At 42.8% G+C, this 26,525-nt stretch overlaps 1 protein-coding gene and 1 long non-coding RNA gene across 8 annotated transcripts in view; one reads left to right on the top strand and one right to left on the bottom strand.

The window, feature by feature from the left end:
• The window catches only part of FSD2 (fibronectin type III and SPRY domain containing 2), a 30,091-nt gene extending 14,562 nt beyond the window's left edge, over positions 1 to 15,529 (bottom strand). Inside the window, exons 1-6 of the mRNA XM_054531778.2 lie at positions 14,815 to 15,529; positions 14,574 to 14,669; positions 10,844 to 11,074; positions 8,319 to 8,341; positions 6,836 to 6,957; positions 141 to 296 (exon numbers count right to left, since the gene is read on the bottom strand). Coding sequence (XP_054387753.1) covers positions 141 to 296; positions 6,836 to 6,957; positions 8,319 to 8,341; positions 10,844 to 11,074; positions 14,574 to 14,669; positions 14,815 to 15,456 — 1,270 coding nt within the window. The 5' untranslated portion in view covers positions 15,457 to 15,529. The remainder of the gene's footprint in view (positions 1 to 140; positions 297 to 6,835; positions 6,958 to 8,318; positions 8,342 to 10,843; positions 11,075 to 14,573; positions 14,670 to 14,814) is intronic.
• The window catches only part of LOC103892573 (uncharacterized), a 47,377-nt gene extending 22,734 nt beyond the window's left edge, over positions 1 to 24,643 (top strand). For 2 of the 7 annotated variants that reach the window (XR_656785.4, XR_008513722.2), the window contains one exon: positions 8,938 to 9,963. This is a non-coding gene — a long non-coding RNA (uncharacterized LOC103892573). Of the gene's footprint in view, positions 1 to 8,937; positions 9,964 to 14,728; positions 17,105 to 18,821; positions 18,919 to 20,168; positions 22,783 to 24,236 lie in introns of those variants that run through there. The other 5 variants (XR_008513727.1, XR_008513725.2, XR_008513728.2 and 2 more) reach the window with 5 other exon arrangements.
• The last annotated feature ends 1,882 nt before the right edge of the window (positions 24,644 to 26,525 follow it).

The raw sequence follows: 26,525 nt of genomic DNA, 5'->3' as shown, positions 1-26,525 counted from the left end.
TCACCTGCCTGCATCCAATCCTCTGCATGTGTAGACCCGTCCTGTCTCTACCATCCCAACTGCCAGGAAGACAGGGCCCAGGCCCCTGAGGGGCTTGAACCATTCCCATGAGCACGGGCATGTTCCTGGCAGAGCCTCACCTGCTTGGTCCTTCCCAGGTGAGCTGTCCTGCACTGGCCGGTAGGATAGCTGATAGCTCTCCACAGTGTCGTCGGAGTATAAGCTCCAGCACACTCGGACTGAGGAACCTGTGGCTGAGTTAGGGACCTGTGGATTTATGACTGGAGCAGAAGGAGCTACGAAAAGAAAAGAAAAAAAAGCGGAACCTCTAATAGAGGTGTGGGGTGAGAGTGGCCCCTTTCCCATGACCGTTGATCCCCCCAGTGAATCCACAGCCTTTGGGAATGGAAGACAAAGTCCAGAGTAGACAAGGATGGGGACACACAACCTCTCAACCATGAGTCTGCAAAATACAACCAGTATATCTATTCTTGCTTTGACAAGTGCAGATGAGCTCAGGGAGCAGGGGTCAGTGACAGGGACTCAGGCCAAGGCATAGATTGTGAGTCCTACTCCACGTTGTGGGTCCTCTGGCCCTTCCGTGGCACCTAAAGAGGCAGGACAACCAGGATCACAGCACTGCTGCCTCAGCAGAGAGAAAGAAGCCTTCAACAAGGAGGCTCTGCTTTCAATGATGGTGTGGGGAAAGGGGGCATCCAGGGAACAGCTCCCACATTAGTGAAAGAAGATTGGGGTGGCCCAATTGTGCTTTTCAGAACCAACTTCTTTAGAGTCCATCTACTAAGTTAATTCTTTTCTTCTCTGTAGGTGAATACTTATATCTCCCCCACCCCTATACCATCTCACACACACAACCAAGAATAAGAACAAGTGGTGTTTTTCCTCCATAATTCTTTTTTTTCTCTCTCTTTGAGACAAAGTCTTGCTCTGTCGCCCAGGCTGGAGTGCAGTGGCGTAATCTCGGCTCACTGCAGCCTCCACATCCCGATTCAAGTGATTCTTGTGCCTCAGCCTCCTGAGTAGCTGGGACTACAGGCGCACACCACCACGCCCAGGTAGTTTTTGTATTTTTAGTAGAGACAGGGTTTCGCCATGTTGGCCACGCTGGTCTCGAACTCCTGACCTCAAGTGATCTGCCTGACTCTGCCTCCCAAAGTGCTGGGATTACAGGTGTGAGCCACTTGTGCCCGGTCCTTTCCTCCATAATCCTTCTCCCATGGCAGCATCCCCATCCCAGACTTTTAATATCCTTAGTTTCAAAGGTTGAAATTGATCAACCCATGTAAGAGCACAGCTGAACTTAAAGGAGTTGACTTAGTTTTGGTTCATCCTTTGCTTTCTGGTCCGGGGCTGAAAGATCATAATGTGACAGAGGTGAGGAGGAAGACAAATAACTTATATCCCCAATGACAGAATCCAGGGTGCACAACAGATGCCCTGCTAGACACTGTCAAATACAGCTTCACCTGGAGATGCAGTGTAAGAAAATGGATGGTTCTGGGAGCTTTAAACCCCTCAGGAAGCACTAGATGCAGGCAGGAAGGTGATGATTTATGTGAGATCTGGACACAGAAAAGTGAAGAAAAATGTCTCTGCTTCTCAAGCCGGATTTGGGCAATAGTGCTTTTCCTTCCCAATGACTAATGATTATTTGGGCAGCACCATTCCTAGATGGGGAAAAGAACCATCCAGTGGACGTCATAGCTCTGTGAAATCTCTCCTTGACCCAGTGAGTCTAAGAATGGTCCCCAAGATCTATGATTAAAGATTTGCATTACAGTATGGTTTACAATGGTAAAAAAAAAATTAGAAACACCCCAGTATCCAACAATTGAGGGTTAAATAAACAAATGAAAATATGTAGGCACTAAAGTGATATTGTAAAAGAATTTATCAGGGTGAGAAAATATCTATCAAAATTGTTTTGCTAAAAAAACAGCAGATTTCAAAACAGAATGACTCAATTTTTATAACAAAAATACTGTGCAAGGAAAAAACCTAAAATGCTATACACAACATTGTCCACAATCATGTTGTTCAGTGTTGGTGAGAAAGGGAAAGCAAGCAGTTGAAAAATGAGGAATTACAGAGTATCCTTATGAATAATCACAATAATATTTTATTTCAATTTTTTGAGACAGGTTCTTACTCTTGTCACCCAGGCTGGAGTGCAGTGGGGCAATCATAGCTCACTGCAGCCTCACTCTTGGGCTCAAGCAATCCTCCCACTTCAGTCTCCCAAGTAGCTGGGGCTATAGGTGTACGCTGCCACACCAAACTAATTTTTAAGATTTTTTTTGTAGAGATAGGGTTTTGCTATTTTGCCTAGTCTGGTCTCAAACTCCTGGGCTCTAGCAATCTGCCCACCTCAGCCTCCCAAAGTGCTGGGATCACAGGCATGAGCCAGCACGCCTGGCCAACAATAATACTTTAAAGAGCTACTTGGCACCATGTAATATGTTGTACATAAGTTATCTCATTTAATTCTCACCATATTCCTAAGAGGTATTATGATGTCCATTTTTACAGATGAAGAAACCAAGACTCAGAGAGGTTAGGTGAATTGTCCAGAGTCACACTGCTAGGAAGTGGCAGAGTTGGGATTCTCACGAGCTCCATAGAATTCCAAAGCCCATCTCTTAACCACTATGCTAAAAACAGATACCCAGGAGGAACCTCAGAGAGGTCAGCCTCTGTACTCACTTATGAGCTAAAGACAAAAATAGGAAGTTAGAGGGAAAAAATACTTGTTTCTAAATCCTTTTTTTTTTTTTTTGAGACGGAGTCTCACTCTGTCACCAGTTTGGAGTGCAGTGGTGCGATCTCGGCTCACTGCAGTCTCCTCCTCCTGGGTTCAAGCCATTCTCCTGCCTCAGCCTCCCGAGTAGCTGGGATTACAGGCGTCCACCACCACAGCCAGCTAATTTTTGTATTTTTAGTAGAAACGGGGTTTCACCATGTCGGCCAGGATGGTCTCAATCTCCTGACCTCATGATCCACCCGCCTCGGCCATCCAAAGTGCTGGGATGACAGGCGTGAGCCACCGCGCCTGGCCTTGTTTCTAAATCTTTATGATTTTTTTCAGACATTGACGTTTCCTACTCAAAGCTCAGGGGGTCTTCAGGGTTTTCTACAATAAAATCATATAATCCAGCTGGCCATGGTGGCTCACGCCTATAATCCCAGCACTTTGGGAGGTCGAGGCAGGTGGGTCACGAGGTCAGGAGTTTGAGACCAGCCTGGCCAACATGGTGAAACCCCGTGTCTACTAAAAATGTAAAAAATTAGCCAGGCATGGTAGCGGGTGCCTGTAATCCCAGCTACTCGGGAGGCTGAGGCAGTAGAATCGCTTGAACCCAGGAGGCCGAGGTTTCAGTGAGCTGAAATCACACCATTGCACTCCAACCTGGGTGACAATGTGAGACTCTGTCTCAAAAAAAAAAAACAAACAAAACAAACATTCATATAATTTGCAAACAGAGGCAATTTCCCTTTTTCCTTTTCAGTTTGGATGCCTTTCTATCTTTCTCTTGCCTAATTGCTATGGCAAGGTCTTCTAGCACTACATTGAATTGGAGTGTTGAGAGTGGGCATCTTTGTCTTGTTCCTGATCTTAGAGGAAAAGCTTTCAACTTTTCACCACTGAGTATGATGTTAGCTGTGGGATGTCATATATGACATTTCTTATAATGTTTGCTCTAATCTTTATTATTTCCTTTCTTCTGCAAAATTTGGGCTTAGCTTGTTCTTTTTCTAGTTTCTAGAGGTGTAAAGTTAGGTTGTTTATATGAGCTCTTTCTTTTTAATGTAGGTGCTTATTGCTATAAATTTCCCTTGTAGTACTTCTTTTGCTGCATCCCATAAGTTTTGGTATGTTGTTTCATTTTCATTTATCTCAAGGTTTTTAAAATTCCCTTTTGATTTCTTCTTTGGCCCCTTGATTGCTCAGGAGTGTGCTGTGTAATTTCCACATATCTGTGAATTTTCCAGTTTTTTCTTGTTATTGATTTCTAGTTTCATACCACTGTGGTCATAAAAGATACTTGAGGCCAGGCAGAGTGACTCAGGCCTGTAATCTCAGCACTTTGGGAGGCTGAGGTAGGGGGATTACTTGACACCAGAAGTTCAAGAACAGCCTGGGCAACATAGTGAGACCTCATCTCTACAAAAACATTGAACAAATTGGCTGGGTATGGTGGCATGGGCCTGTAGTCCTAGCTACTTGGGAGGCTGAGGTGGGAGGATTTCTTGAGCCCAGGAGTTGGAGTTTGCAGTGAGCCATGATCACACCACTGTACTCCAGGCTGGGCAACAGAGCGAAACCCTATCTCAAAATAATAATGATAGTAACAATAAAAGATACTTGATATGATTTAATTCTTTTTAAATTTGTTAAGGCTTGTTTTGCAGCCTAACACGTGATCTAGCCTGGAGAATGTTACATGTGTGCTTGGGAAGAATGTGTATTCTGCTGTTGTTGGATGGAATGTTCTGTATATGTCCGTTAGGTCCATTTGATCTATAGTGTTAAAATGGATCAAAAAGAATAAAATACTTAGAAATAAACTTAACTGAGGAGGTGAAAGACTTGTTTACTGAAAACTATAAAACACTGATGAAAGAAATTGAAGCAGACACAAAAAAATGGAAAGGTATCCTGCATTCATAGATTGGAAGAATTAATATTATTAAAATGTCCATATTATGCCAAATGATCTACAGATTCAAGGCAATCCCTATCAAAATCCCAACAGCATTTTTTACAGAAATAAAAAAAAAATCCCCAAATGTATATGGAACCACAAAAGAACGCAAGTAGCTAAAGCCATCTTGGGAAAGACAAAGCTAGAGGTATCACACATTCTGATTTCAAAATATATTACAAAGCTACAGTAATTGAGACAGTATGGTACAGGCATAAGGACAGACACATAGACCAATGAAACAGAATTGAGAGCCCAGTAATAAACCCATCCAAATGATCTTTGCTAAGGGTGACAAGAACACACAATGGGGAAAGGATAGTCTCTTCAACAAATGGCATTCGGAAAACTATATCCACATGCAAAATAATGAAATTTGATCCCTATCTTACACTAGAACAAAAGTAAACTCAAAATAGATTATTAAAGACTTAAATGTAAAACCCTGAAACTGTATAACTTCTTAAAAGAAAACATAGGTGAATAGCTTCTTGACATTGGTCTTGGCAATGATTTCTTAGATTTGACACCAAAAGCACAAGCAACAAGACAAGAAATAGGCAAATGGCACTACATCATACTAAAATAGCCTTTGCATAGCAAAATAAACCATTAACAGAGTGAAGAAACAACCTACAGAATAGAAGAAAATATTTGCAAACTATCTGTTAAGAGACTAGTATACAAAAAAAAAAAAAAGAATCTTCTACAACTCAATAGCAAAAATCCAAACCAATTAAAAAATGGGCAAAGGACTTAAATAGATATTTCCCCAAAGAAGACATAGACATAGCCACCTTGTATATGAAAAGAGTGCTCAATCTCTCTAGTTATCAGGAAAATGCACATCAAAACCACAATGAGATATCACCTCATACCTGCTAGGATGATATTGTCAAAAAGCGAAAGGAGGCTGACCGCGGTGGCTCAGGCCTGTAATCCCAGCACTTTGGGAAGCTAAGGCAGTCGGATCACTTGAGGTCAAGAGTTTGAGACCAGCCTGGCCAACATGGTGAAACCCTGTCTCTACTGAAAATACAAAAAATTAGCGGAGCGTGGTGGCGGGTGCCTGTAATCCCAACTACTCGGGAGACTGAGACTGGAGAATCACTTGAACCTGGGAGGTGGAGGTTTCAGTGAGCCAAGATCATGCCACTGTACTACAGCTTGGGTGACAGAGCAAGACTCTGTCTCAATTAAAAAAAAAAAGTGAAAGGTAACAAATGGTGAGAATGTGGAGAACTGGAACCCTTACATACTGTTGGTGTGAATGTAAAATCATGCAGCCACCATGGAAAACAGTATGGTGGTTCCACAAAAAATTAAAAATAAGCTGGTTGTGGTGGTGTGTGCCTGTAGTCCTAACTACTCAGGAGGCTGAGGTGGGAAAATCATGTGAGTCCAGGAATTTGAGGCCAGCCTGGGCAACATAGCAATACCCTGTCTCTGGGGGGGAAAAAAAAATATATATATATATATATATATCTCTCTCTCTCTCTCAGAACTATTATATGATCTAGTAATACCACTCTGGGTATGTATTCACCAGAACTGAAATCAAGATCTCAAAGATACCTGTGTTCCATGTTCATTGCAGCATTATTCACAATAACCCAGACATGGAAACAACCTCAATGTCCATCAATAGATGGGTGGATTTTAAAAAGTATGTGTGTGTATACATATGGAATATTATTCAGCCTTAACAAAGAATGAAGTTTTACCATTTGTGACAACATAGATGAATCTTGAGGACATTATGCTAAGTGACATTAGCCAGTCACAGAAGGACAGATACTCCATGATTCCACTTACATGCGGTATACAAAACAGTCAAACTCTTAGAAGCAGAGAATGGAATGGTGGTTGCCTGGGGCTTGGGGGAAGGGGAAATGGGGAATTGTTGCTCAGTGGATACAAAGATTAGTTATACAAGATGGGTAAGTTCTAGAGGTATGCTGTACAACACAGTACCTGTACTTAACAATATTGTATTGTACACTTTAAAATTTGTTAAGAGGATAGATCTCATGTTAAGTGTTCTCATCACAAGAAAGAAAAAAGCTCTGGGTAGTCTGAGCCTGCAGTAAAGTACACACACAGGTGAGCACCTGGAATGGTGTTAATGGAGCCCATCAGCTGCTCCACATCAGAGAAGTCCAAGGTCTGGTCTTCAAACTCAGGCTGTGCAGAGATTTCCACGTCTGTTTTTGTTTTCAGGAATTTCCCGAGTCTGTTGGTATAAAAAGACACGCTGACTAGAATGGAGGGGTATTCTCCTTAGAGTATATCTATAGTGCTGAGTCACTGTCATAAATGAAGAAGGGCTCTTTGCTGAACTTTCATTTAGTTACAAACAGCTGCTGGCTGCCATCTTCCATCTTTTTTAGAGATTGACCTAGGGGTCATCAATGGGGATGGGTGGGATTGGTTTGTGCCTTTGAGGGAGAGGAGAAAGGGTAAGGCCATGTCAGAGGGTGGGTAGAGGGTGATCTGCCAACAAGATCCAGAACCACACCCTCTGGAAGATCTCTTAGGTGCTAACCTGGGAGTTCCCACTCTCAAGTCACTCCAGGCCCAAGAGGTACTGAGGGTCCAGACTCCCCGGGCTTCCTCTCCACATGGTCAAGTGCCCTCAAGTTGCTGATCATGGGACTCGGGGTCTCCTTGTATCTGCTTTCTGGCAGTCACAAGGTTTGTAAATGGCAGAGGCAGAATTTGAAACCAGGGCCAGTCATGATGGCTCACACCTGTAATCCCAGCACTTTGGGAGGCCAAGGCAGGCAAAGCATCTGAGGTCAGGAATTCGAGACCAGCCTGGCCAACATGGTGAAACTCCGTCTCTACTAAAAATACAAAAAAATTAGCCAGGATGGTGGGGGACACCTGTAATCCCAGCTATTTGGGAGGCTGAGGCAGGAGAATCACTTGAACCTGGGAGGCAGAGGTTGCAGTGAGCTGAGACCTCGCCATTGCACTCCAGCCTGGGCAACAAGAACGAAACTCTGTCTCAAAAAAAAAAAAAGAATTTGAAACCAGTTCCATCTTTGCCAGAATCCCTGCACTTAACCCTTACATTATGAAACTTCTATGTTCATGTTGCTTTATGGACATTTATTTGATTTGATTCTCACAAAGCTATCCTCATTTGTAGATAAGGTGGCTTCTAGACTGATTGGATTTGCCCAAGGTCATGAGGGTAGCAGGATTTGAGCTGCTATCTGTCTGACTCTAAAATGTGAACACTTTCTACAACCGGACAGTCTGGGTCCAGGCATAGCAGGGGGATGTTGGGGGTACTCCACAGATCTCAGTTCTTTCTGGTGAAATGAGGGGCTTGTGGAGGAGAGCTGCCCACAGGCTTGCTGACTGAGCCTCACCATACACGCTCCCTGCTAGCCCTGAGATCCTGAGATTCAATACTAGATGCTCCTAGTGACCGCACACCATCATTCCAAAGCCAGTGCTAATTTAATCAGGATTGACACAAAAGCTGAAACTGGAACCATATAACCAAATGGAACTGAGTCTATTTGGATAACTAAAGTTGAAAAAAGTAAAAGAAGGAAATACATATTAGAACAAATGTATTACCTGTCAGCCATAGCCACTGCATCCTAAAAAGGAAAAGGAGAAAATATTAAGTTGATTTTGGAAATAAATTTCTTTTTTCTTTTTCTTTCTTTCTTTCTTTTTGTTTTTTAAATGGAGTCTCGCTCTGTCGCCCAGGCTGGAGTGCAATGGCGCAATCTCGGCTCACTGCAACCTCTGCCTCCCAGGTTCAAGGGATTATCCTGCCTCAGCCTCCCAAGTAGCTGAGATTACAGGCGCACGCCACCACACCCAGCTAATTTTTGTATTTTTAGTAGAGACAGGGTTTTGCCATATTGGCCAGGCTGGTCTCGAACCCCTGACCTTGTGATTTGCCCACCTTAGCCTCCCAAAGTGCTAGGATTACAGGCGTGAGCCACCGTGCCTGGCTGGAAATAAATTTCTTTTACCAACATATTGTTATAAATATATAGATAGATATAACTATGTAATAATACATATATATGATAGTTTATATAATAATTGATATAACTATATAATATATATAATAACAGAAACGTAGAAGAAAACTTGGAAATTAGGAAAAAGTTAAAAAGCCCAGCTGTATCCCATACCGTAACAAAACCACCCTTATTTCTGTGCATTTTCTTCCATACCACAGTACTGCTTTTCTCCATCAACTTTGTCACGTGCCTGTGGTCCCAGCTCCTTGGGAGGCTAAGGCAGGAGGATCATCTGAGCCCAGGAGTTCAAGGCTGCATTGAGCTATGATCACACCACTGTCCTCCAGCCCAAGCAACAGAGCAAGACCCTGTCTCAAAAGAAAAACCAACAACAAAAAACCCACACTATGTAAGCACTTTCCATGTTGTAAATGGTCTTTTGGGCCATCAGCTTGAACACTTGTATAACAGTTAATTGTGAACAGTTAATGAATGGAAACACCATCATTTACTTGATGGTTCTTCTATTGTTGGACATTTTGTTGTTTCCAATTTTTCACCATCATACATAACAGTGAGAAGCCCACCTTCATGTTTATCACTTTCTCCATGTTCTGCATATGGTGGGCCCATTAGTGCAAGAGGTATGAGCATTGATGGTTCTTGCAGTGCCTGCCAAATTGCTCTCCAGCTTCATTCACTGGTCCCTCACCCCAGGCACAGCAGAAAGGAGGCATGGTTGGGCTTTGAGGGGCGACTGTATGCTTGGACAATGTGGGGGCCATATTTAGCAACCAGGAAGCTCTGGAGGCTGAAGGCCCCTCCCCCACACCCTGGACACCACATCTTCTCCCTACTCCTGTGGCACCTTGTGAAGAAAGGGGACCCTGGCTCTGACTGAGATTGAAATTCCCACAGCCTAGCCGTGTAGAGGGTTGGGTCAGATTTAATTTGTTTTCAAGAAAATTAGGAAATGGATTTTTTTTGCATGTCTGAGTTCGTGAAGTAAGATTTTTAATTGCTACACTTGTAACTGGGAAATTTAAGGTGCCTTTTCAGCCTTGACAACTTTCTCCCCAGAGCTCCAAGAGGCCATCTGAGGTGGCCGGAAAACTCTAAGCGCACTGTTGGCTGGGCACGGTGGCTCACGCCTGTAATCCCAGCACTTTGGGAGGCCGAGGCGGGTGGATCGTGAGGTCAGGGGTTCGAGACCAGCCTGACCAACATGGTGAAACCCCGTCTCTACTAAGAAAAAATACAAAAATTAGCTGGGCGTGGTGGCGGGCGCCTGTAATCCCAGCTACTCAGGAGGCTGAGGCAGGAGAATTGCTTGAACCCGGGAGGAAGAGGTTGCAGTGAGCCGAGATCGCGCCACTGCACTTCAGCCTGGGCGACAGAGCAAGACTCCATCTCAAAATAATAATAATAATAATAATAATAATAAAAAAACTCTTGGTGGGGCATGGTGGCTCACGCCTGTAATCCCAGCACTTTGGGAGGCCAAGGAGGGCAGATCATGAGGTCAGGAGATCAAGACCATCCTGGCTAACACAGTGAAACCCCGACTCTACTAAAAATACAAAAAAAATTAGCTGGGCTTGGTGGCGGGCGCCTGTAGTCCCAGCTACTTGGGAGGCTGAGGCAGGAGAATGGCTTGAACCCAGGAGGCGGAGCTGGCGGTGAGCCGAGATTGTGCCACTGCACTCCAGCCTGGGCGACAGAGTGAGACTCTGTCTCAAAAAAAACAAAACAAAACAACAACAACAACAAAAACTCTTAGAGCACGGTTTTTGCTCAGCTTAGCTCCAGGATGAGGGGACAGGTATCTGGGTGACCAGAACAGAGGAACAAAGACTGGTGCTGCCTCTGTGCTGGGGGAGGGAGAGAGTCTGCGCTGTGAGTCTGCCTGGCCACTCACGTGGAAGTCATGCAGAGAGATTGGGCCACAGCCTCCCCATCATGATCATCCAGTGGAATCAAATGGATACTGGCCATAAAAGTCGATTCCAATGCCTCCAGGAGGAAAGAGGACAACCTAGCTTACCTCAGCCATAACTGTCGTTTCCGTTTATAATTCCGTCTCTTTCCATTATGTTCATAATTTCATTTTGTTTCATTACTGACCTTTATGAAATCCACCTTCTCTTCGTGACACATCTCCTCTATTGTTTCCATCAGTTCTTTGCAAGTATCTAGGTTTTCTCCACAGCTGACCAGTTGTCCATATAAGGCTTCCAGCTTCTCTTTCTTTTTCTTCCCTAGAGCTTGTATTTTTTCCTCATATTTTTGAGCAAGTGTTTCCAAGATCTCATTGTAATGTGACTCAAAGTTTTGTTCTTGTTTTCCAAAATTCTCCTGCAAGACAGTTGATCTCAGTCATCATTTCAGCGCATGTAGTGTGTTGATTAGAGTCTTTTGTTTTTTGTTTTTGTTTTGTTTTTGTTTCTGAGACACAGTCTCGCAGTGTTGCCCAGGCTGGAGTACAGTAGTGTGATCTCAGCTCATTGCAACCTCCGCCCCCAAGGTTAAAGTGATTCTCCTGCTTCAGACTCCTGAGTAGCTGGGATTACAGGTGTGCATCACCATGCCCAGCTAATTTTTGTATTTTTAGTAGAGATGGGGTTTCACCATATTGGCCAGGTTGGTCTTGAACTCCTGACCTCAAGTGATCCGCCTGCCTCAGCCTCCCAAAGTGTTGGGATTATAGGCATGAGCCACCACGCCCAGCCTGATTAGAGTCATTAGAGAAATGAAAATGAATGCCTATCGGAACTATTTTAGTTCCTCTGCTTTGTCCTCTCATCTCTTGTCGGGAGTTGGAATGGAAGCTGGAGGTGCTGGAACATAGGCGTCTCCAGCCTAGACTCCAGGAATAATCTAAACAAAAGCACTGCTTTCTCTCCTGGCAGCATTTTGCAATCCATTTCCAGTTTCAACTACCTTTTATCACCATGACAAGTGACCAGGGAGATTATCAGTGATGATTCTGCCCGATATTGGACCTTAATGTGGAAATATTTTCCCCGAGAGATTCCCATCTATCATTCCCTCCTGAGCTCTTAACATCTCATGAGGCTCCTCTTCACTCCCTGGTGATTGGATCATACAAATATCAAGATTAAATCAACTAGGATCATATCAACTAGGGGAGAAATGAAGGCAAAGGAGGAACAAGGGTTGTGGTCTGGCAGCACTGCTTACAGATGAGAAGATGCAGGAGGGCAGAGGAAGGGTTCGGACAATATTAATCCAGGAGCACAGTAGATGAGAAATATTAATATTAATAGAGTATATATTGCTTATATTGTCCCCAGAGCTCTGCAAGCTCTGATGGATGTCATCCTCATCAGATGATGGGGACATTTCCAAGGAAGAGGATCTTATCAATCATTCAGGGAGTAATTACTGAACACCTGCTGTGTGCACAGGACTTGCTCAGAATGGTGGAAGAGAGAGAAAGGCAATAGATGAACTTCCCAGTGTTGAGTATGAAAGGATGGCCACTGAGGATGAAGGGACTTTGATCTGAGAGTAAGCTGGCAGAGCAGCATGTAAGAAGTTTTTTTTCTTTCTTTCTTTTTTTTTTTTTTGATGGAGCCTCATTTTGTCGCCCAGGTTGGAGTGCAGTAGAGTGATCTCAGCTCACTGCAACCTCTGCCTCCTGGGTTCAAGTGATTCTCCTGTCTCAGCCTCTCAAGTAGCTGGGATTATAGGCACCCACCACCACGCCCAACTAATTTTTTTTGTATTTTTAATAGAGATGGAGTTTCACTATCTTGGCTAGGCTGGTCTCGAACTCCTGACCTCAAGTGATCTGCCACCTTGGCCTCCCAAAGTGCTGAAATTACAGGCGTGAGCCACTGTGTCCGGCCAATGTAAGAAGTTTTGTCTTGGATATTGTACACTTACCCACTTCTACCACTACCCTATGCTTGGCAGTGGAAGGGTTTGCCCCTTCTCTGTATCTTCCATGGGGGATTAGTGCAATAGCTCTCCTCCCTTGTAAGACTGGGGCCGGAAAAGGTCTACCTTCATGGGAAATGGGCCTGGGGCTTCATTGATTAATATGAGATCCTCCTGTTGGTACCATCTGAGGCTGCATTAATGGAAGTAGAGCATCCGCATGAAGAGAAGAGAGAGGGCAAGTCCTGAGCTCCTCAGTCCTGGTTGACCTCATCTGGAAGGTTGGGTTGAGCTCTGGCATCACAGTGGTTACTATGTATCTACTAGGGCACACACAGGGGACTGTGGTATGTTTGGTGACAGGCATGGAAACTTATTCATCTTATGAGAAATAGATAACAGCTGAGGAAAGGCACACTTATCAAAAACGGGATGTGTATCCTGCAATGCCTTGTCAAGGCTGAACCATGAAAGAGGAGCTAGTCTTATTCCGTGTAGCTCTAGGGGCCAGTCTGACTAGTGGACAGAAGTTACAGAGCCACACCACACCTTCTAGCTCAGTCGTCTTGGCATCTGGAGCAAGGCTCACATTCTTACCCATGTCAAGATTGGTAGGGAGAGGGGCTGTCAAAGGATGGAAGCTCCTTTCCAATCCTAGAATTCTAAGCTTTTACTGATCTCTCAGAAAAGTCTGGAAATTGCTAACTAGACAAAGGCAATACATAAATTTATTTATTTATTTATTTATTTATTTATTTGAGATGGAGTCTCGCTGTGTTGCCCAGGCTGGAGTGCAGTGGTGTGATCTCGGCTCACTGCAACCTCTGCCTCCCGGGTTCCAGCAATTCTCCTGCCTCAGCCTTCCAAGTAGCTGGGACTACAGGCACATGCCACCACACCCAGCTAATTTTTTATTAGTAGTAGAAATGGGATTTCACCATGTTGGCCAGGCTGGTCTCGAACTCCTAACCTCAGGTGATCCGCCAGCCTCGGCCTCCCACAGTGCTGGGATTACAGGCGTTAGCCACCGTGCCCAGCCATAAATTTATTTTTTAAATGCATGCAGAGCTAAAAATATTCCTTTGTTTGAGTAGCGATCATTGGCAGAAGTGGGTATTTTGCCTCTTAGAACAACAAAAAAGTGTTTGACAGTCTACACCTGACTTTATATAGTCAACATTATAGGTACCCCCAAAAGCCTAAAATTAACAACTCCCAAAACCAACGAAACAACATGGAACTCCACTGTTTCTTGTTTCTCAGCCAGAAACTGAGCTGAGATAGCCAGGTTGCTATCACCAGATAGCAACCCGGGGATTCTCAGTAAGAACTTCTACCCCCAAAAATAGGTCCAAAACAAATAAACAAACCCAAAAAGACAAGGGCAAAAGAAAGGATGTCCCCTCTTCACCACCTGGGCTCAAATGAGGGAATTCACTGGATGATGCCACCGTGAAGTCATCTTTGTTAGAATAAGGGTCTATCAAGCTGAATGATGAAAACAGTATACATTAAAAAAAGAATTCGAATAAGGGTCTAAATCACATACAATTGGTGATTTGGGTAAAGGGGGATTAGGAGAAAATGAAGCCAGTGAAGGAGAGGGATTGTGATTGGGAAATTTCTATCTTATTTACTCATGCAACAAACATGTATAACATGCCTGCTCTGAAACATACCATGTAGTAGGACTAGGGATATTGAGACAGACGATCCAGCTTTCACACCAAGAGCTTATAGTTCAGCAGGGAATGCTGACAGGTAATCGGTTCCATGACAGCCACGCCCAGGTGCTATGGGAGGTCAGTGAAAGAAGGGAGGGGAGAGGGGGAGTGGTGACCCCTCACATTCTAAGAAAACAGATTCTCTGGCTCATACCAGAAACAGCTGCTTGACATAGCCATTGATGGAAGAAATGTGAGTCTGATGAGGTCTTCAAGTATGCTCTTACCTCCACAGTGATGAAAACCTCCTCCAAGTGATTTGCAAAGTTTTCCATCTCAATTATCTGCTTTTCCAATTTGTACATGTTTTTGTGAATTTCATCCTATCCAACAGAGGATCACAAAGAAGGTATTAATGTTACATCTTCTCTCACTCTTGTAGAAGGCATTTTAGATGTATTCCCTGCATATGTACTTGAGATACCAAAGCAATATCAAGACAGAGAAGAACCAAGGAGACCTATTTACCTTGGCACTTTCCAGTGCTTCATTGAGTGGGATCACTTCATGCTCCTTATGTTCATCAAAAACCTTCTGAAAAGCTCTTATTGGAGTCTTACAAGTGACACAGAAGACATCAGCAGCTTCTTCTTCATCCTCTTCCTCGGGGATGACATAGCATTCATACTCCTCGCTGGCACGGCCGTGTGTGTACCTATAGGCTTCCCGCAAGTCCTGGCATTGGCCTGCCGAGCCCCACCCTCCGAAGCCCAGGTCCTCGGCCTCCGCTGCCTCTCCACTAAGTCTCCAGTCTCTCTGCTCCCTGGCTGGGTCTCTCCTCTTCATCATATAAGGAGGATATTCTGAAACGCCTGTTCTGGGTATGTTTTCATCAACAAACTCATCCCCTAATTCATGATCATCTTCAAGTCCATATAAGTGGACAAGTTCATCCACTTCCTCTTGAAGGTCTCTTTGAGCCTTACCATCCCCTGCTCCTCTTGACTCATTGGCCATTTCAGCTTGGACTACTTCTTTCCTCATCCTAGTGTTCTCTTCTGAAAAGAGCTGCAGTCTGTCTTCAGAGTCATACAGGTCCATGTGGTAAAAGTGGAAATCCTTGGGAGTAGACCTGTCCAGCCCCAGTTCCTTCCCCGATTCCTCCTCCATTGTAACTCTGGAAGTCCTCAGAAGCACCGTTATATAAGAAAGATCCTTCCTGGACACTTAATAGTGAATATCTGGGCCCTGGAACACAAAAGGAGGAGGAAAATCAGTTCTGGAGTAGGGCATTGCAGTAGATGATCATTAGATTGGGCTCTACTCATATACAACTTTAAAAAAATTATCTGTGTAGTTCAGTCGTGGTTTCACTTTGAACCATCTGTAAAAAAAATTTGTTTTCTATGGGAGGATGGGCTTTCTAAGGTTCAAAGAGACAAAAGAAATTACAAAAGAAATGTCTAATAGATATGTCCAACAAAATACTTCCCTTATATATTAAAAAAAACTTAAAAGGCAAAATAATGGGAAGCATCTCAGACAATTATGATTATTATTATTATTAATTTATTTTTGAGATAGAGTCTCACTCTGTCACCCAGGCTGGAGTGCAGTGGCAAGATCTTGGCTGACTGTAGCCTCTGCCTCCAGGGTGCAAGCAATTTTGTGCCTCAACCTCCCAAGTAGCTGGGATTACAGGTATGTGCCATCATACCCAGCTAATTTTTGTATTTTTGGTAGAGATGGGTTTTCACCATGTTGGAACTCCCGACCTCGGGTGATTCACCCACCTCAGCCTCCCAAAGTGCTGGAATTACAGGCATGAACCACTGCACCCAGTCTATTATTTTTAAATTGTATAAATTAATTGAAAAAGTGGCATCTCAATAGATGAATGTGCACAGACAATTCACAAAACAATTACTTTTGTATATGATAGCACCTGCACAAAAACATTTGAAAAAAAACTGTACTTAAAAGTAACAGAACAGGCTTGGCATGGTGGCTCATGCCTGTAATCCCTGTACTTTGGGAGGCTGAGGCAGATGGATTGCTTGAGCTCAGGAGTTCGAGATCATCCTGGGCAACATGGCAAGACCCTGTCTCTACCAAAAATACAAAAAAAAAAAAAAAAAAAAAGCCAGGCATAGTGGTGTGCACCTGTGGTCCCAGCTACTTGGGAGGCTGAGGTGGGAGGATCGCTTGAGCCTGGGGGGGTGGAGGTTGCAGTGAACCTAAATCACACCACTGCACTCCAGCCTGGGTGACAGAGCAAGACCCTGTCTCAAAAAAAAAAAAAAAAAAAAAAAAAGTTACAGAACAAATAATTAGATGCTGTTTTGCCTTTTCAGTTAGAAAATATTTAAAAATATCAAAAGTGATAACCCCAGCTGGATAAGGGGAGAGTGAAGTGAGCACTCTCATATGCTGCCGGCTGGAATATAAACTGGCCCCATTTTTCTGAAGAGCAAGCTTGGCAACCTGGGTCAGGAACCTTAAAAATGTTTACACTCTCAGTGGGGTGTGGTGACTCATGCCTGTAATCCCAGCACTTTGGGAGGGCAAGGCAGGAGGATTGCTTGAGGCCAGGAGTTTGAGACCAGCCTAGGCAACATAGTGAAACCCCATATCTACAAAACATTTTAAGAATTTGCCAGGTGTGGTGGTGCATGCCTGTAGTCCCAGCTACTTGGGAGGCTGAGGCAGTGAGCCATGATTGCACCAATGTACTCCAGCCTGGGCGACAGAGCAAGACTCTGTCTAAAAAAAAAAAAAAAAATGTGTTCATACTCTAGCCTGTCCACACTCTCTCTAACCTAGTAATCCTCTTCTGGAACCTTGAGGAAAAATCCCAAATACAAGGAAAAAAATTATTTTATGTAAAAATACCCACTACAGAACTTTCTTAAGTAGCAAAAACTTTTTTTTTTGAAAAGGTTTAATGACTAGGAGAAGGGCTAAGTAAGCTCGGGTACGTTCACTACATCGAATACAAAGCAGCCTTCAAAATGTTTATGGAGAGCAAATGATAACTTGGAAAAAGACATACAATATGATGTTAAGCAAAATAAACAGAATGCCCATTATATGTAGAATATCGTGTCCACTATTTTAATGTACATAAAGTCTAGAAGGATATAATAATAACAATAATAGTAGTAGTAAATACAATATTAATAATAGCTACTACTTCTTGAACACTTATTGTATGCCTTTTCTGTGTTAGGCAGTTTATATATATATTATCCTCACATCGACCCTATGTGGCAGGCACTGCTATCATCCCCATTTTGTAGATGAGTCAACTGTGTCTCAGGGAGGGTATCTTGTGCAAGGCCACACAGTTAGTATATTGTTGAACTGGGATTTGAGCCTTAATCAGTGTGGCAGCTATGAGACTGTGCTTCACAGATATCCAACTACAGGGAGTGTAATTGACTGGAGGTTTCAGTTGCCCTCTGAAGTTCATTGCTGCATAGCATGCTTGCCACAAACATCTGCCATCCAGTGACAAGCACAGCCAGGGATTCTAAGGCAGATCCATTTCTGGTTGATACAGAACTCCTCTGACCCCTCCTCTAGTTCCAGTTACTCAGGAGGCTAAGGTGGGAGGATCACTTGAGCCCAGGAGTTCAAGACCAGCCTGAGCAACATAGCAAGACCCTGTCTCTTAAAATATAAACAGAAGGCTGGGTGCCTGTAATCCCAGCACTTTCGGAGGCCAAGGTGGGTGGATCATGAGGTCAGGAGTTCGAGACCAGCCTGACCAACGTGGTGAAACCCCGTCTCTACTAAATACACAAAAAATTAGCCAGTCGTGGTGGCAGGTGCCTGTAATCCCAGCTAATCAGGAGGCTGAGGCAGGAGAATTGCTTGAACCAGCGCGGCAGAGGTTGCAGTGAGCCGTGACTATGCCACTGCACTCCAGCCTGGACAACAGAGCGAGACTCCATCTCAAACAACAACAACAACAACAACGACAACGACAACAACAAACAAACAAACAAAAAAACAGTTCTCTGATGGCTAGAGGAGTTGGCTGGAGGAAAGCCTCACCAAGGCTTTCTTAGACTGCATGGTAGTCTAGGATACTTGCCTGAATCTTCCCTGAACCTTCCCTCTTGCTCTCCTTCAGCCAGGGTCAGACTTACATCATGGTCTGGCAGCTCTCCCAGCCTTTCCTAGCTGCCTCCCATTTTATCGCTCACACAGGTGTTTCCTCTAATAAAATTCTTTTCCATCTTATGCCTGCTTCTTGGAGAACCAGATTAACACAGTTGGTTGGACTTCAAAGTCCATGCTTTCTTCCTGGCACAGAGCTGCCATTTGTGTGTGTGTGTGCGCGCGTGTGTGTGTGTGTCTGAGACAGAGTCTCGCTCTGTTGCCCAGGCTGGCGTGCAGTGGCGCGATCTCGGCTCACTGCAACCTCTGCCTCCCGTGTTCACACCATTCTCCTGCCTCAGCCTCCCTAGTAGCTGGGACTATAGGCACCCGCCACCATGCCCAGCTAATTTCTTTTTTTGTATTTTTAGTAGAGACAGGGGTTTCACTGTGTTAGCCAGGATGGTCTCGATCTCCTGACCTCGTGATCCGCCCACCTCGGACTCCCAAAGTGCTGGGATTACAGAGGTGAGCCACCGCACCCTGCCCATTGTGTTTTATTAATTCTTTTTTGTAACAGTTTTATTGAGGTATAATTCATATACCATACCATTCACCTGTTAAAAGTGAATAATTTAGTGGTTTCGTTTTTTGTTTGTTTGTTTCGCTGTTTTTGTTTTTTTTTTTTTTTGAGACAGAGGCTCGCTTTGTCGCCCAGGCTGGAGTGCAGTGGCGCCATCTCAGCTCACTGCAAGCTCCGCCTCCCGGGTTCACGCCATTCTCCTGCCTCAGCCTCCCGAGTAGCTGGGACTACAGGCACCCGCCACCATGCCCAGCTAATTTTTTGTATTTTTAGTAGAGATGGGGTTTCTCCGTGTTAGCCAGGATGGTCTTGATCTCCTGACCTTGTGATCCGGCCGTCTCAGCCTCCCAAAGTGCTGGGATTACAGGCGTGAGCCACCGCGCCCGGCAATTCAGTGGTTTTTAGTATACTCACACATATGTGCAGTGATCACCACAGTCAATTTCACAGCATGTATTTTTAAATTTTTTAAATTTTTTTGAGACATAGTCTCCCTCTGTCACCCAGGCTGGAGTACAGTGGCACCATCTTGGCTCACTGCAACCTCTGCCTCCAGGGCTCAGGTGATCCTCCCACCTCAGCCTCCCAAGTAGCTGGGACTACAGGCACGTGCCGCCATGCCTGGCTAACTTTTGAGGGTTTTTTTAGAGACAGGGTCATGCCATGTTGCCCAGGATGGTCTTGAACTCCTGAGTTCAAGGGATTGCCCACCTCAGCCTCCCAAAGTGCTGGGATTACAGGAGTGAGCCAGTGTGCCCGGCTGTAATTTTAGAGCATTTTTATCACCTCAGAAAGAAGCACTGTACCCTTTAGTTATCACCACCAGCATTCCCCCATCTCCCCTATCCTAAGCAACAACTAATTTACTTTCTGTCTCTATTGATTTTCCTGTTTGGACATTTCCTATAAACGGAATCATATAGTATATGATCTTTTGTAACTGGCTTCTTTCACTGAGCATACTGTTTTCAAGGTTCATCCATGTCGTAGCATGTATCAGTATTTCATTCCCTTTTTAGGACCAGAAACTTATTCCGTTGTATGGATATGCCATATTTGGTTTGTCCATGCATCAGTTGATTCGGGTGGTTTCCCATTTCATTTGGGTTGTTTCTACCTTTTGGCTATTTAAAATAAGGCTGCTAAAGATATTTTTGTACAAGTTTTTGTGTGAATATGTTTTCATCTCTTGCAGGTATATACCTAGGAGTGAGTAAACACCTAAGAGTGGGATCACTGGGTCAAACGGTAACTTATGTTTAACTTTCTGAAAAACCATCAAACTATTTTCCAAGTTGTCTACACCATTTTACATTTCTGCCAGCAGTGTAGGAAAGCTCTAATTTTTCCACATTCTTGTCAGCACTTGTTATTATCTGACTGTTTGATTACAGTCATCCTAGTGGTTATGAAATGGTATCTCATTGTGGTTTTGATTTGCATGTCCCTGATGAATAATGATGTTAGTTATCTTTCATGTATTTATTGGCCATTTGTATACCTGCTTTGAAGAAATGCCTCTCCAAATCTTTTGCCCATTTTTAAATTGGGTTATTTGCCTTTTTGTTATTGAGCTCTAAGAGTTCTTTGTGTATTCTGGATTCTAGTCCACTGTCAGGTATGTAAATTACAAATATTTTTCTTCTATTCTGTGAGGTGTCCTTTTATTTTCTTGATGATGTCCCCTGAAGCACAAAAGTTTTTAATTTTGATGAAGTCTAGTTTATCTATTTTCTTGTTGTTGTTGCTGCTTGTGCTTTTGATGTCATGTCTAATAATCCATTGCCAAATTTGGGATAAATCCCACTTGGTCATAATGCTTAATATTTTTCTTTTTTGTTGTTGTTTTTTTAAGAGGGATTACAGGCATGAGCCACTGTGTCTGGCATAAGTTTTTGTCATATGTGACTAGATTCAGTTTGCTAGCATTTTGCTGAGGAATTTTGAATTCATATTCCTAACAAATACTGGCCTGTAGTTTTGGGGTTTTTTTCTTGTGATATCTTTCTCTGGTTTTGGTATCAGGGTAATATGTCTCATAGAATGAGTTGGGAAGTGTTCCTATTCTTCTATTTTTTTGGAACAGTATGTGAAGAATTGTTATTAATGCTTCTTTCAACGTTTGGTAGAATTCACCAGTGAAGCCACCTGGTCCTAGACTTTTCTTTGTGGGTGGTGTATTAATATTCTTATTATTATTAATTTTTTTTTGAGACAGGGTCTCACTCTGTCACCCAGGCTGGAGTGCAGTGGCACAATCTCGGCTCACTGCAACCTTCACCTCCCAGGTCCACGTGATTTTCCTGCCTCAGCATCCCAGGTAGCTGAGATTACAGGTACTTGCCACCACGCCTGGCTAGTTTTTGTATTTTTAGTAGAGGCGGGGTTTCACCATGTTCGCCAGGCTGCTTTTTTTTTTTTTTTTCACATCAAGAAATAACTTTATCCAAAAGGAATTCAAATGGAAGATATATTTAGCATCAATTCATGTATTAGTAACTTATACATGTTTTGTCAAGTATGACATCCATAAAAGCACAAAACAGTTTCTCACACGTTCCACCAAACTTCTGGCTTACTTTATGTGTCACTTCCATGACTACCAACCACACATACAGAAACTAGGAGAGACTTAGTGAAGATGGCTTTCCAGGAAGTTTACAAAATAAGAAAGGAAAGGTATGTCAAAATATAGCATAAGTAGCAATGGGGCCCTGAATTCACTTTGGAAAAAGCTAGTTTTCTAATTATTAATTTAATCTCTTTACTTAGGCCTATTTAGATTGCCTATTTCTTCTTGGGTCTGTTTTGGGACTTTGTGTCTTTCTAGGAAATGTATATTTCATTGAAATTATCTAATTTATTCAAATACAGTTGTTCATGGTATTTCTTTTTAATCTTTTTTTATTTCTGTATGCTTGGTAGTAATGCCCCCTTTTTCATTTCTGATTCTAGTAATTTGAGTTTTCTCTCATTTTCTCTTGGTCAAACCTCTGACTAGAGGTTTGTCAATTTTGCTGATTACTTCAAATAATCTGCTTTTGGTTTCTTTAATTTTCCCTATTGTTCTTCTATTATCTATTTCATTAATTTCCACTCTAATACTTGTTATTTCCTTCCTCTGCTTGTTTTGTTTAGTTTGCTCTTCTTTTTCCAGTTTTTTAATGTATTGATTTGAGATCTTTCTTCTTGTTAAATATAGGCATTTATAGCTATAAATTTTCCTCTAATCACTGCTTTTTCTGTACCCAACAAGTTTTCTTGTTATCTTCATGTCTATTCATCTCAAAGTATTTTCTAACTTCCACTTTGATTTCTTCTTTGACCCATTGGTTATTGAGGAGTGTGTTGTTTAATTTCCTTATATTTGTGAGTTTTCCAACTTTCTTTGTGTTATTGATTTCTATTTGCATTCCATTGCGACCAGAAAACATATTTTGTATTATTTCTGTCCTTTTAAATTTATTGAGGTTTGTTTTATGGGCTAGCTTATGGTCTATCTTAGAGAATGTTCCATAGGCATTTGGGAAGAATGTGTATTCTGCTTCTGCTATTGTTGAGTAGAGTGTTAATATAGATGTCTGTTAGGTCCATTTGGTTTATAGTATTATTTAAGTCTTCTGTTTCCTTGTTGATCTTCTGCTTAGTCATTCTATCCATTACTGAAAGCAGAGTATTGAAGTCTTTAACTATTATTGTTAGAGTTTCCATTTCTACCTTCATTTATGTCAGTTTTTGTTTCACATATTTTGGTATTCTGTAGTTAGGTGCATATACATATATAATTGTCATATCTTTCTGATGGATTGGCTCTTTTCTTTTTTTTTTTTGAGAAGGAGTCTCACTCTGTCACCCAGGTTGGAGTGCAGTGGCGCGATCTCAGCTTACTGCAAGCTCCGCCTCCCAGGTTCATGCCATTCTCCTGCCTCAGCCTCCCGAGTAGCTGGGACTACAGGCGCCCACCACCACGCTTGGCTAATTTTTTATATTTTTAGTAGAGACGGGGTTTCACCGTGTTAGCCATGATGGTCTCGAGCTCCTGACCTCGTGATCCGCCCACCTGGGCCTCCAAAGTGCTAGGATTACAGGTGTAAGCCACCGCGCCAGGCAGATTGGCTCTTTTCTAATGATAGCATATCCCTCTTTATCTCTACTAACACTTTTTTGTTTTAAATCCATTTTTTTCTGATGTCAGTACAGCCCCTCTAGCTTTCTGGTGGTTGCTGTTTACATGATTTATCTTTTTCTATCCTTTTAGTTTCAATCTATTTGTATTTCTGAATCTAACGTGTGTATCTTGTAGACAACATACAGTTGGCTATATTGTTATTAATTTTTAATTGATTCATTATGACAAGCTTCCTAAGAATTTCTAAATTACAACACTTTGTTGGAGGAGCTCAAGCTATGATGTTTTTTTTCCGTATAACAAAATGGCATTTCCTACGAAATAATATAACACGTCCCCAAAGAAAATCCTCCCCAGAACCTGAGAATGAACATTCCAATTCTCAACTTTCTAGTAGGATAATAAATCAGAGGTTAGAAGAAGATTATCATCTACAAGTCTATCAGAACTAAATATAGGCATTTATGGCTATATCAGAGGAAGACAGTTCACTCTAAAGGAGTATTATTCCAGGTATGGTGGCTCACGCCTGTAATCCCAACACTTTAGGAGGCTGAGGTGGGCAGATCATTTGAGCTCAGGAGTTTGAGACCAGCCTGGGCAATATGGTGAAAACCCATCTCTACCAAAATACAAAAAAATTAGCCAGGCGTGGTGGCACACGCCTGTAATCCCAGCTACTCAGGAGGCTGAGGCAGGAGGGTCTCTTGAGCCCAGGTTGCAGTGAGCTGAGATTGCCCTCCTTCACCTCAGCCTGGGTGATGGAGTAAGACTCCATCTCAAAAAAAAAAAAAGAGTATTAGATGATAGGAAAGTTATGATAGGAGAGTAATTATGAAGAGGACACTAAAGGATACTCTAAGACTGAGAGAAAAACTCTAACACAGGATAAACTTCACAGGGAGTTCAAATGTCATAGAAGAAGTTTTGATTTCCTTTTCTTTTTCTCTTTTTTTTTTTTTTTTGAGACGGAGTTTTGCTCTTGTTGCCCAGGCTGGAGTGTAGTGGCGCGATCTCTGCTCACTGCAATCTCCGCCTTCTGGTTTCAAATGATTCTCCTGACTCAGCCTCCCAAGTAGCTGGGATTACAGACACCCGCAACCACGCCCAGCTAATTTTTGTATTTTTTAGTAGAGACGGGGTTTCACCATGTTGGCCAGGCTGGTCTCAAACTCCTGACTTCGTGATCCACCTGCCTCGGCCTCCCAAAGTGCTGGGATTGGAGGCGTGAGCCACTGCGCCCGGGAGAAGTTGTGATTTCAACCCACATCATGGCAAATGGAATTGTCCTGGCCAGAGCTGGTCCCCAGTGGCTGTAAAAGCAAGAAAAACATATGGAAACACAGGTGAACCAAGGTTGGCTGGCAGGTGAGCCGAAGAAGTTGGCAGCATTGCTGTGGGCATAAGACGTATTAGGAGGACCAACGGAAAGTGGTCACCAGGCCTCATGAGAGACCCTGAGCCACAATCACCCAGACGAACTGTTCTCAGGTTCTTGACCCTCAGAAACCATTCAAGAGAATAAATATTTGTTGTTTTAAGCTGTCAAGTTTTGAAATAATTTGTTATGCCACAATAGATAACTAGTTCATTGTCCCAGACTAAAAATAAACTTTCCACCCAGCTTTCTCTGCTAGCTGCTATTCTCTCTTTCTCCCCTTTCCCTCTCCAGACTCTGTCAAAAGGTGGCATTCCCACCATCACTCTTCAGGCTATAGAATCTGTATGCGAAGACTTTCCAAGGGGTACATGGGTATAGATAGCTTCAAGGAGGATCAGCTCCCAGATGCTCAACTTCATATTTAATCTTTCCCACAGCTGCTCTGCCTGGGAAGGAACCAGCATTTGAGGCTTCATGTAGATTCTTTTTTCACAATAGTCCTTCTTCTCTTTATTACAAAAGTAAAACTATACCTCTCACTTATCCTGAATATTTCATTGCACTGTAAGATTTCATTGCTTAGGAATTAAAAAAAAAAAATAACCCTCCAGGGGACTAAATGGAAGGACAGTTTGAAGTATTGCTATCAATGGTGGAGGGTGAATGACATTAATGAATGCATAAGAAAAAATTTGTTTTCAAGCTGAGTGGTTTCCCGTTCTTTGCTTTCAATAAAGTTGAAGGAGGATCTAATCAAATTGTCAGCTAATATATGATTAAAAATAATTTTTCATGATAGATCACTATGTATTTTTTGAAACACATTTCAGAAAGAGTTCAAAAATGTGAGTGACATTGCTATAATAAAACACTTTCATTTCCATCAATGTTTGATTACATAGCTGAACAAGGTTGCTCCGTGCTTACATCAACAAAATGAAAAGTGGAAAGACAATTGACCCTAATTGCTGTTGCAGTCTAAAATATGTAATTTTCATCAATGGATACGCAAATCAACTTTTTTTAAAAAAGCTCCATCTACTTCATTAAGAGATGCATTTCCATTTTATTTTTCATTTAACAATTATTGGCCAGGCACGGTGGCTTATGCCTGTAATCCCAACACTTTGGGAGGCTAAGGCGGGCAGATCACGAGGTCAGGGGATCGAAACCATCCTGGCTAACACAGTGAAACCCCATCTCTACTAAAAATACAACAAATCAGCCAGATGTGGTGGTGGGCACCTGTAGTCCCAGCTACTTGGGAGGCTGAGGCAGGAGAATGGCGTAAACCTGGGAGGCGGAGGTTGCAGTGAGCCAAGATCATGCCACTGCACTCCAGCCTGGGCGACAGAGCAAGACTCTGTCTCAAAAATAATAATAATAATTATTATTATTTACCAAAATTTGTAATATATTTATGTTATTTTGCTTACATGTGACTAAAAGTTGTACTGGTAACTTCATCCAAAAGAAAAAAAGAATTTAATATTCAGAAATGTATGGTCCCAGGAGAATAAGAGAAAATCTTAAATCTCAAGTTATACATCTGTATTTTTATAGAGAAGTATCGTAGATGACCAACAAAAGACTTTCCAAGCACTGAAAAATATTACAGGTCAGGTACAGTGGCTGACACCTGTTATCCAAGCACTTTGGGAGGCAAAGGTGGGAGGACCACTTGAGCTTAGGAGTTCGCGACCAGCCTGGGCAACAGAAAGAAACCTCACCTCTATTTAAAAAACAAAAAACAAAACTAGCCCAGCGTGGTGGTGTGTGCCTGCAGTCCCAGCTACTCGGGATGCTAAGGTGGGAGGATCACTTTAGCTTGGAAGATTGAGGCTGCAGTGAGCTATTATCTTGCCACTGCACTCCAGCCTGGGTGACAGAGCAAGACCCTGTTGGAAGAAAGAAAGGAAGAAAGAACGAAAGGAAGAAAATTCATGTTTTAAGTGCACAATTCAATGATTTTTAGTAAATTCCCCAAATAGTGCAGCCATCGTCATAATCCAGTTCCTAATGCCTACCCCCATTAAAAAATT

The sequence above is a fragment of the Pongo abelii genome, chromosome 16 (assembly GCF_028885655.2).
Source record: "Pongo abelii isolate AG06213 chromosome 16, NHGRI_mPonAbe1-v2.0_pri, whole genome shotgun sequence".
Taxonomy (NCBI): domain Eukaryota; kingdom Metazoa; phylum Chordata; class Mammalia; order Primates; family Hominidae; genus Pongo; species Pongo abelii.
The sequence above is the reverse complement of the archived record's forward strand: the minus strand, read 5'-3'. Positions and strand labels throughout refer to the sequence as shown.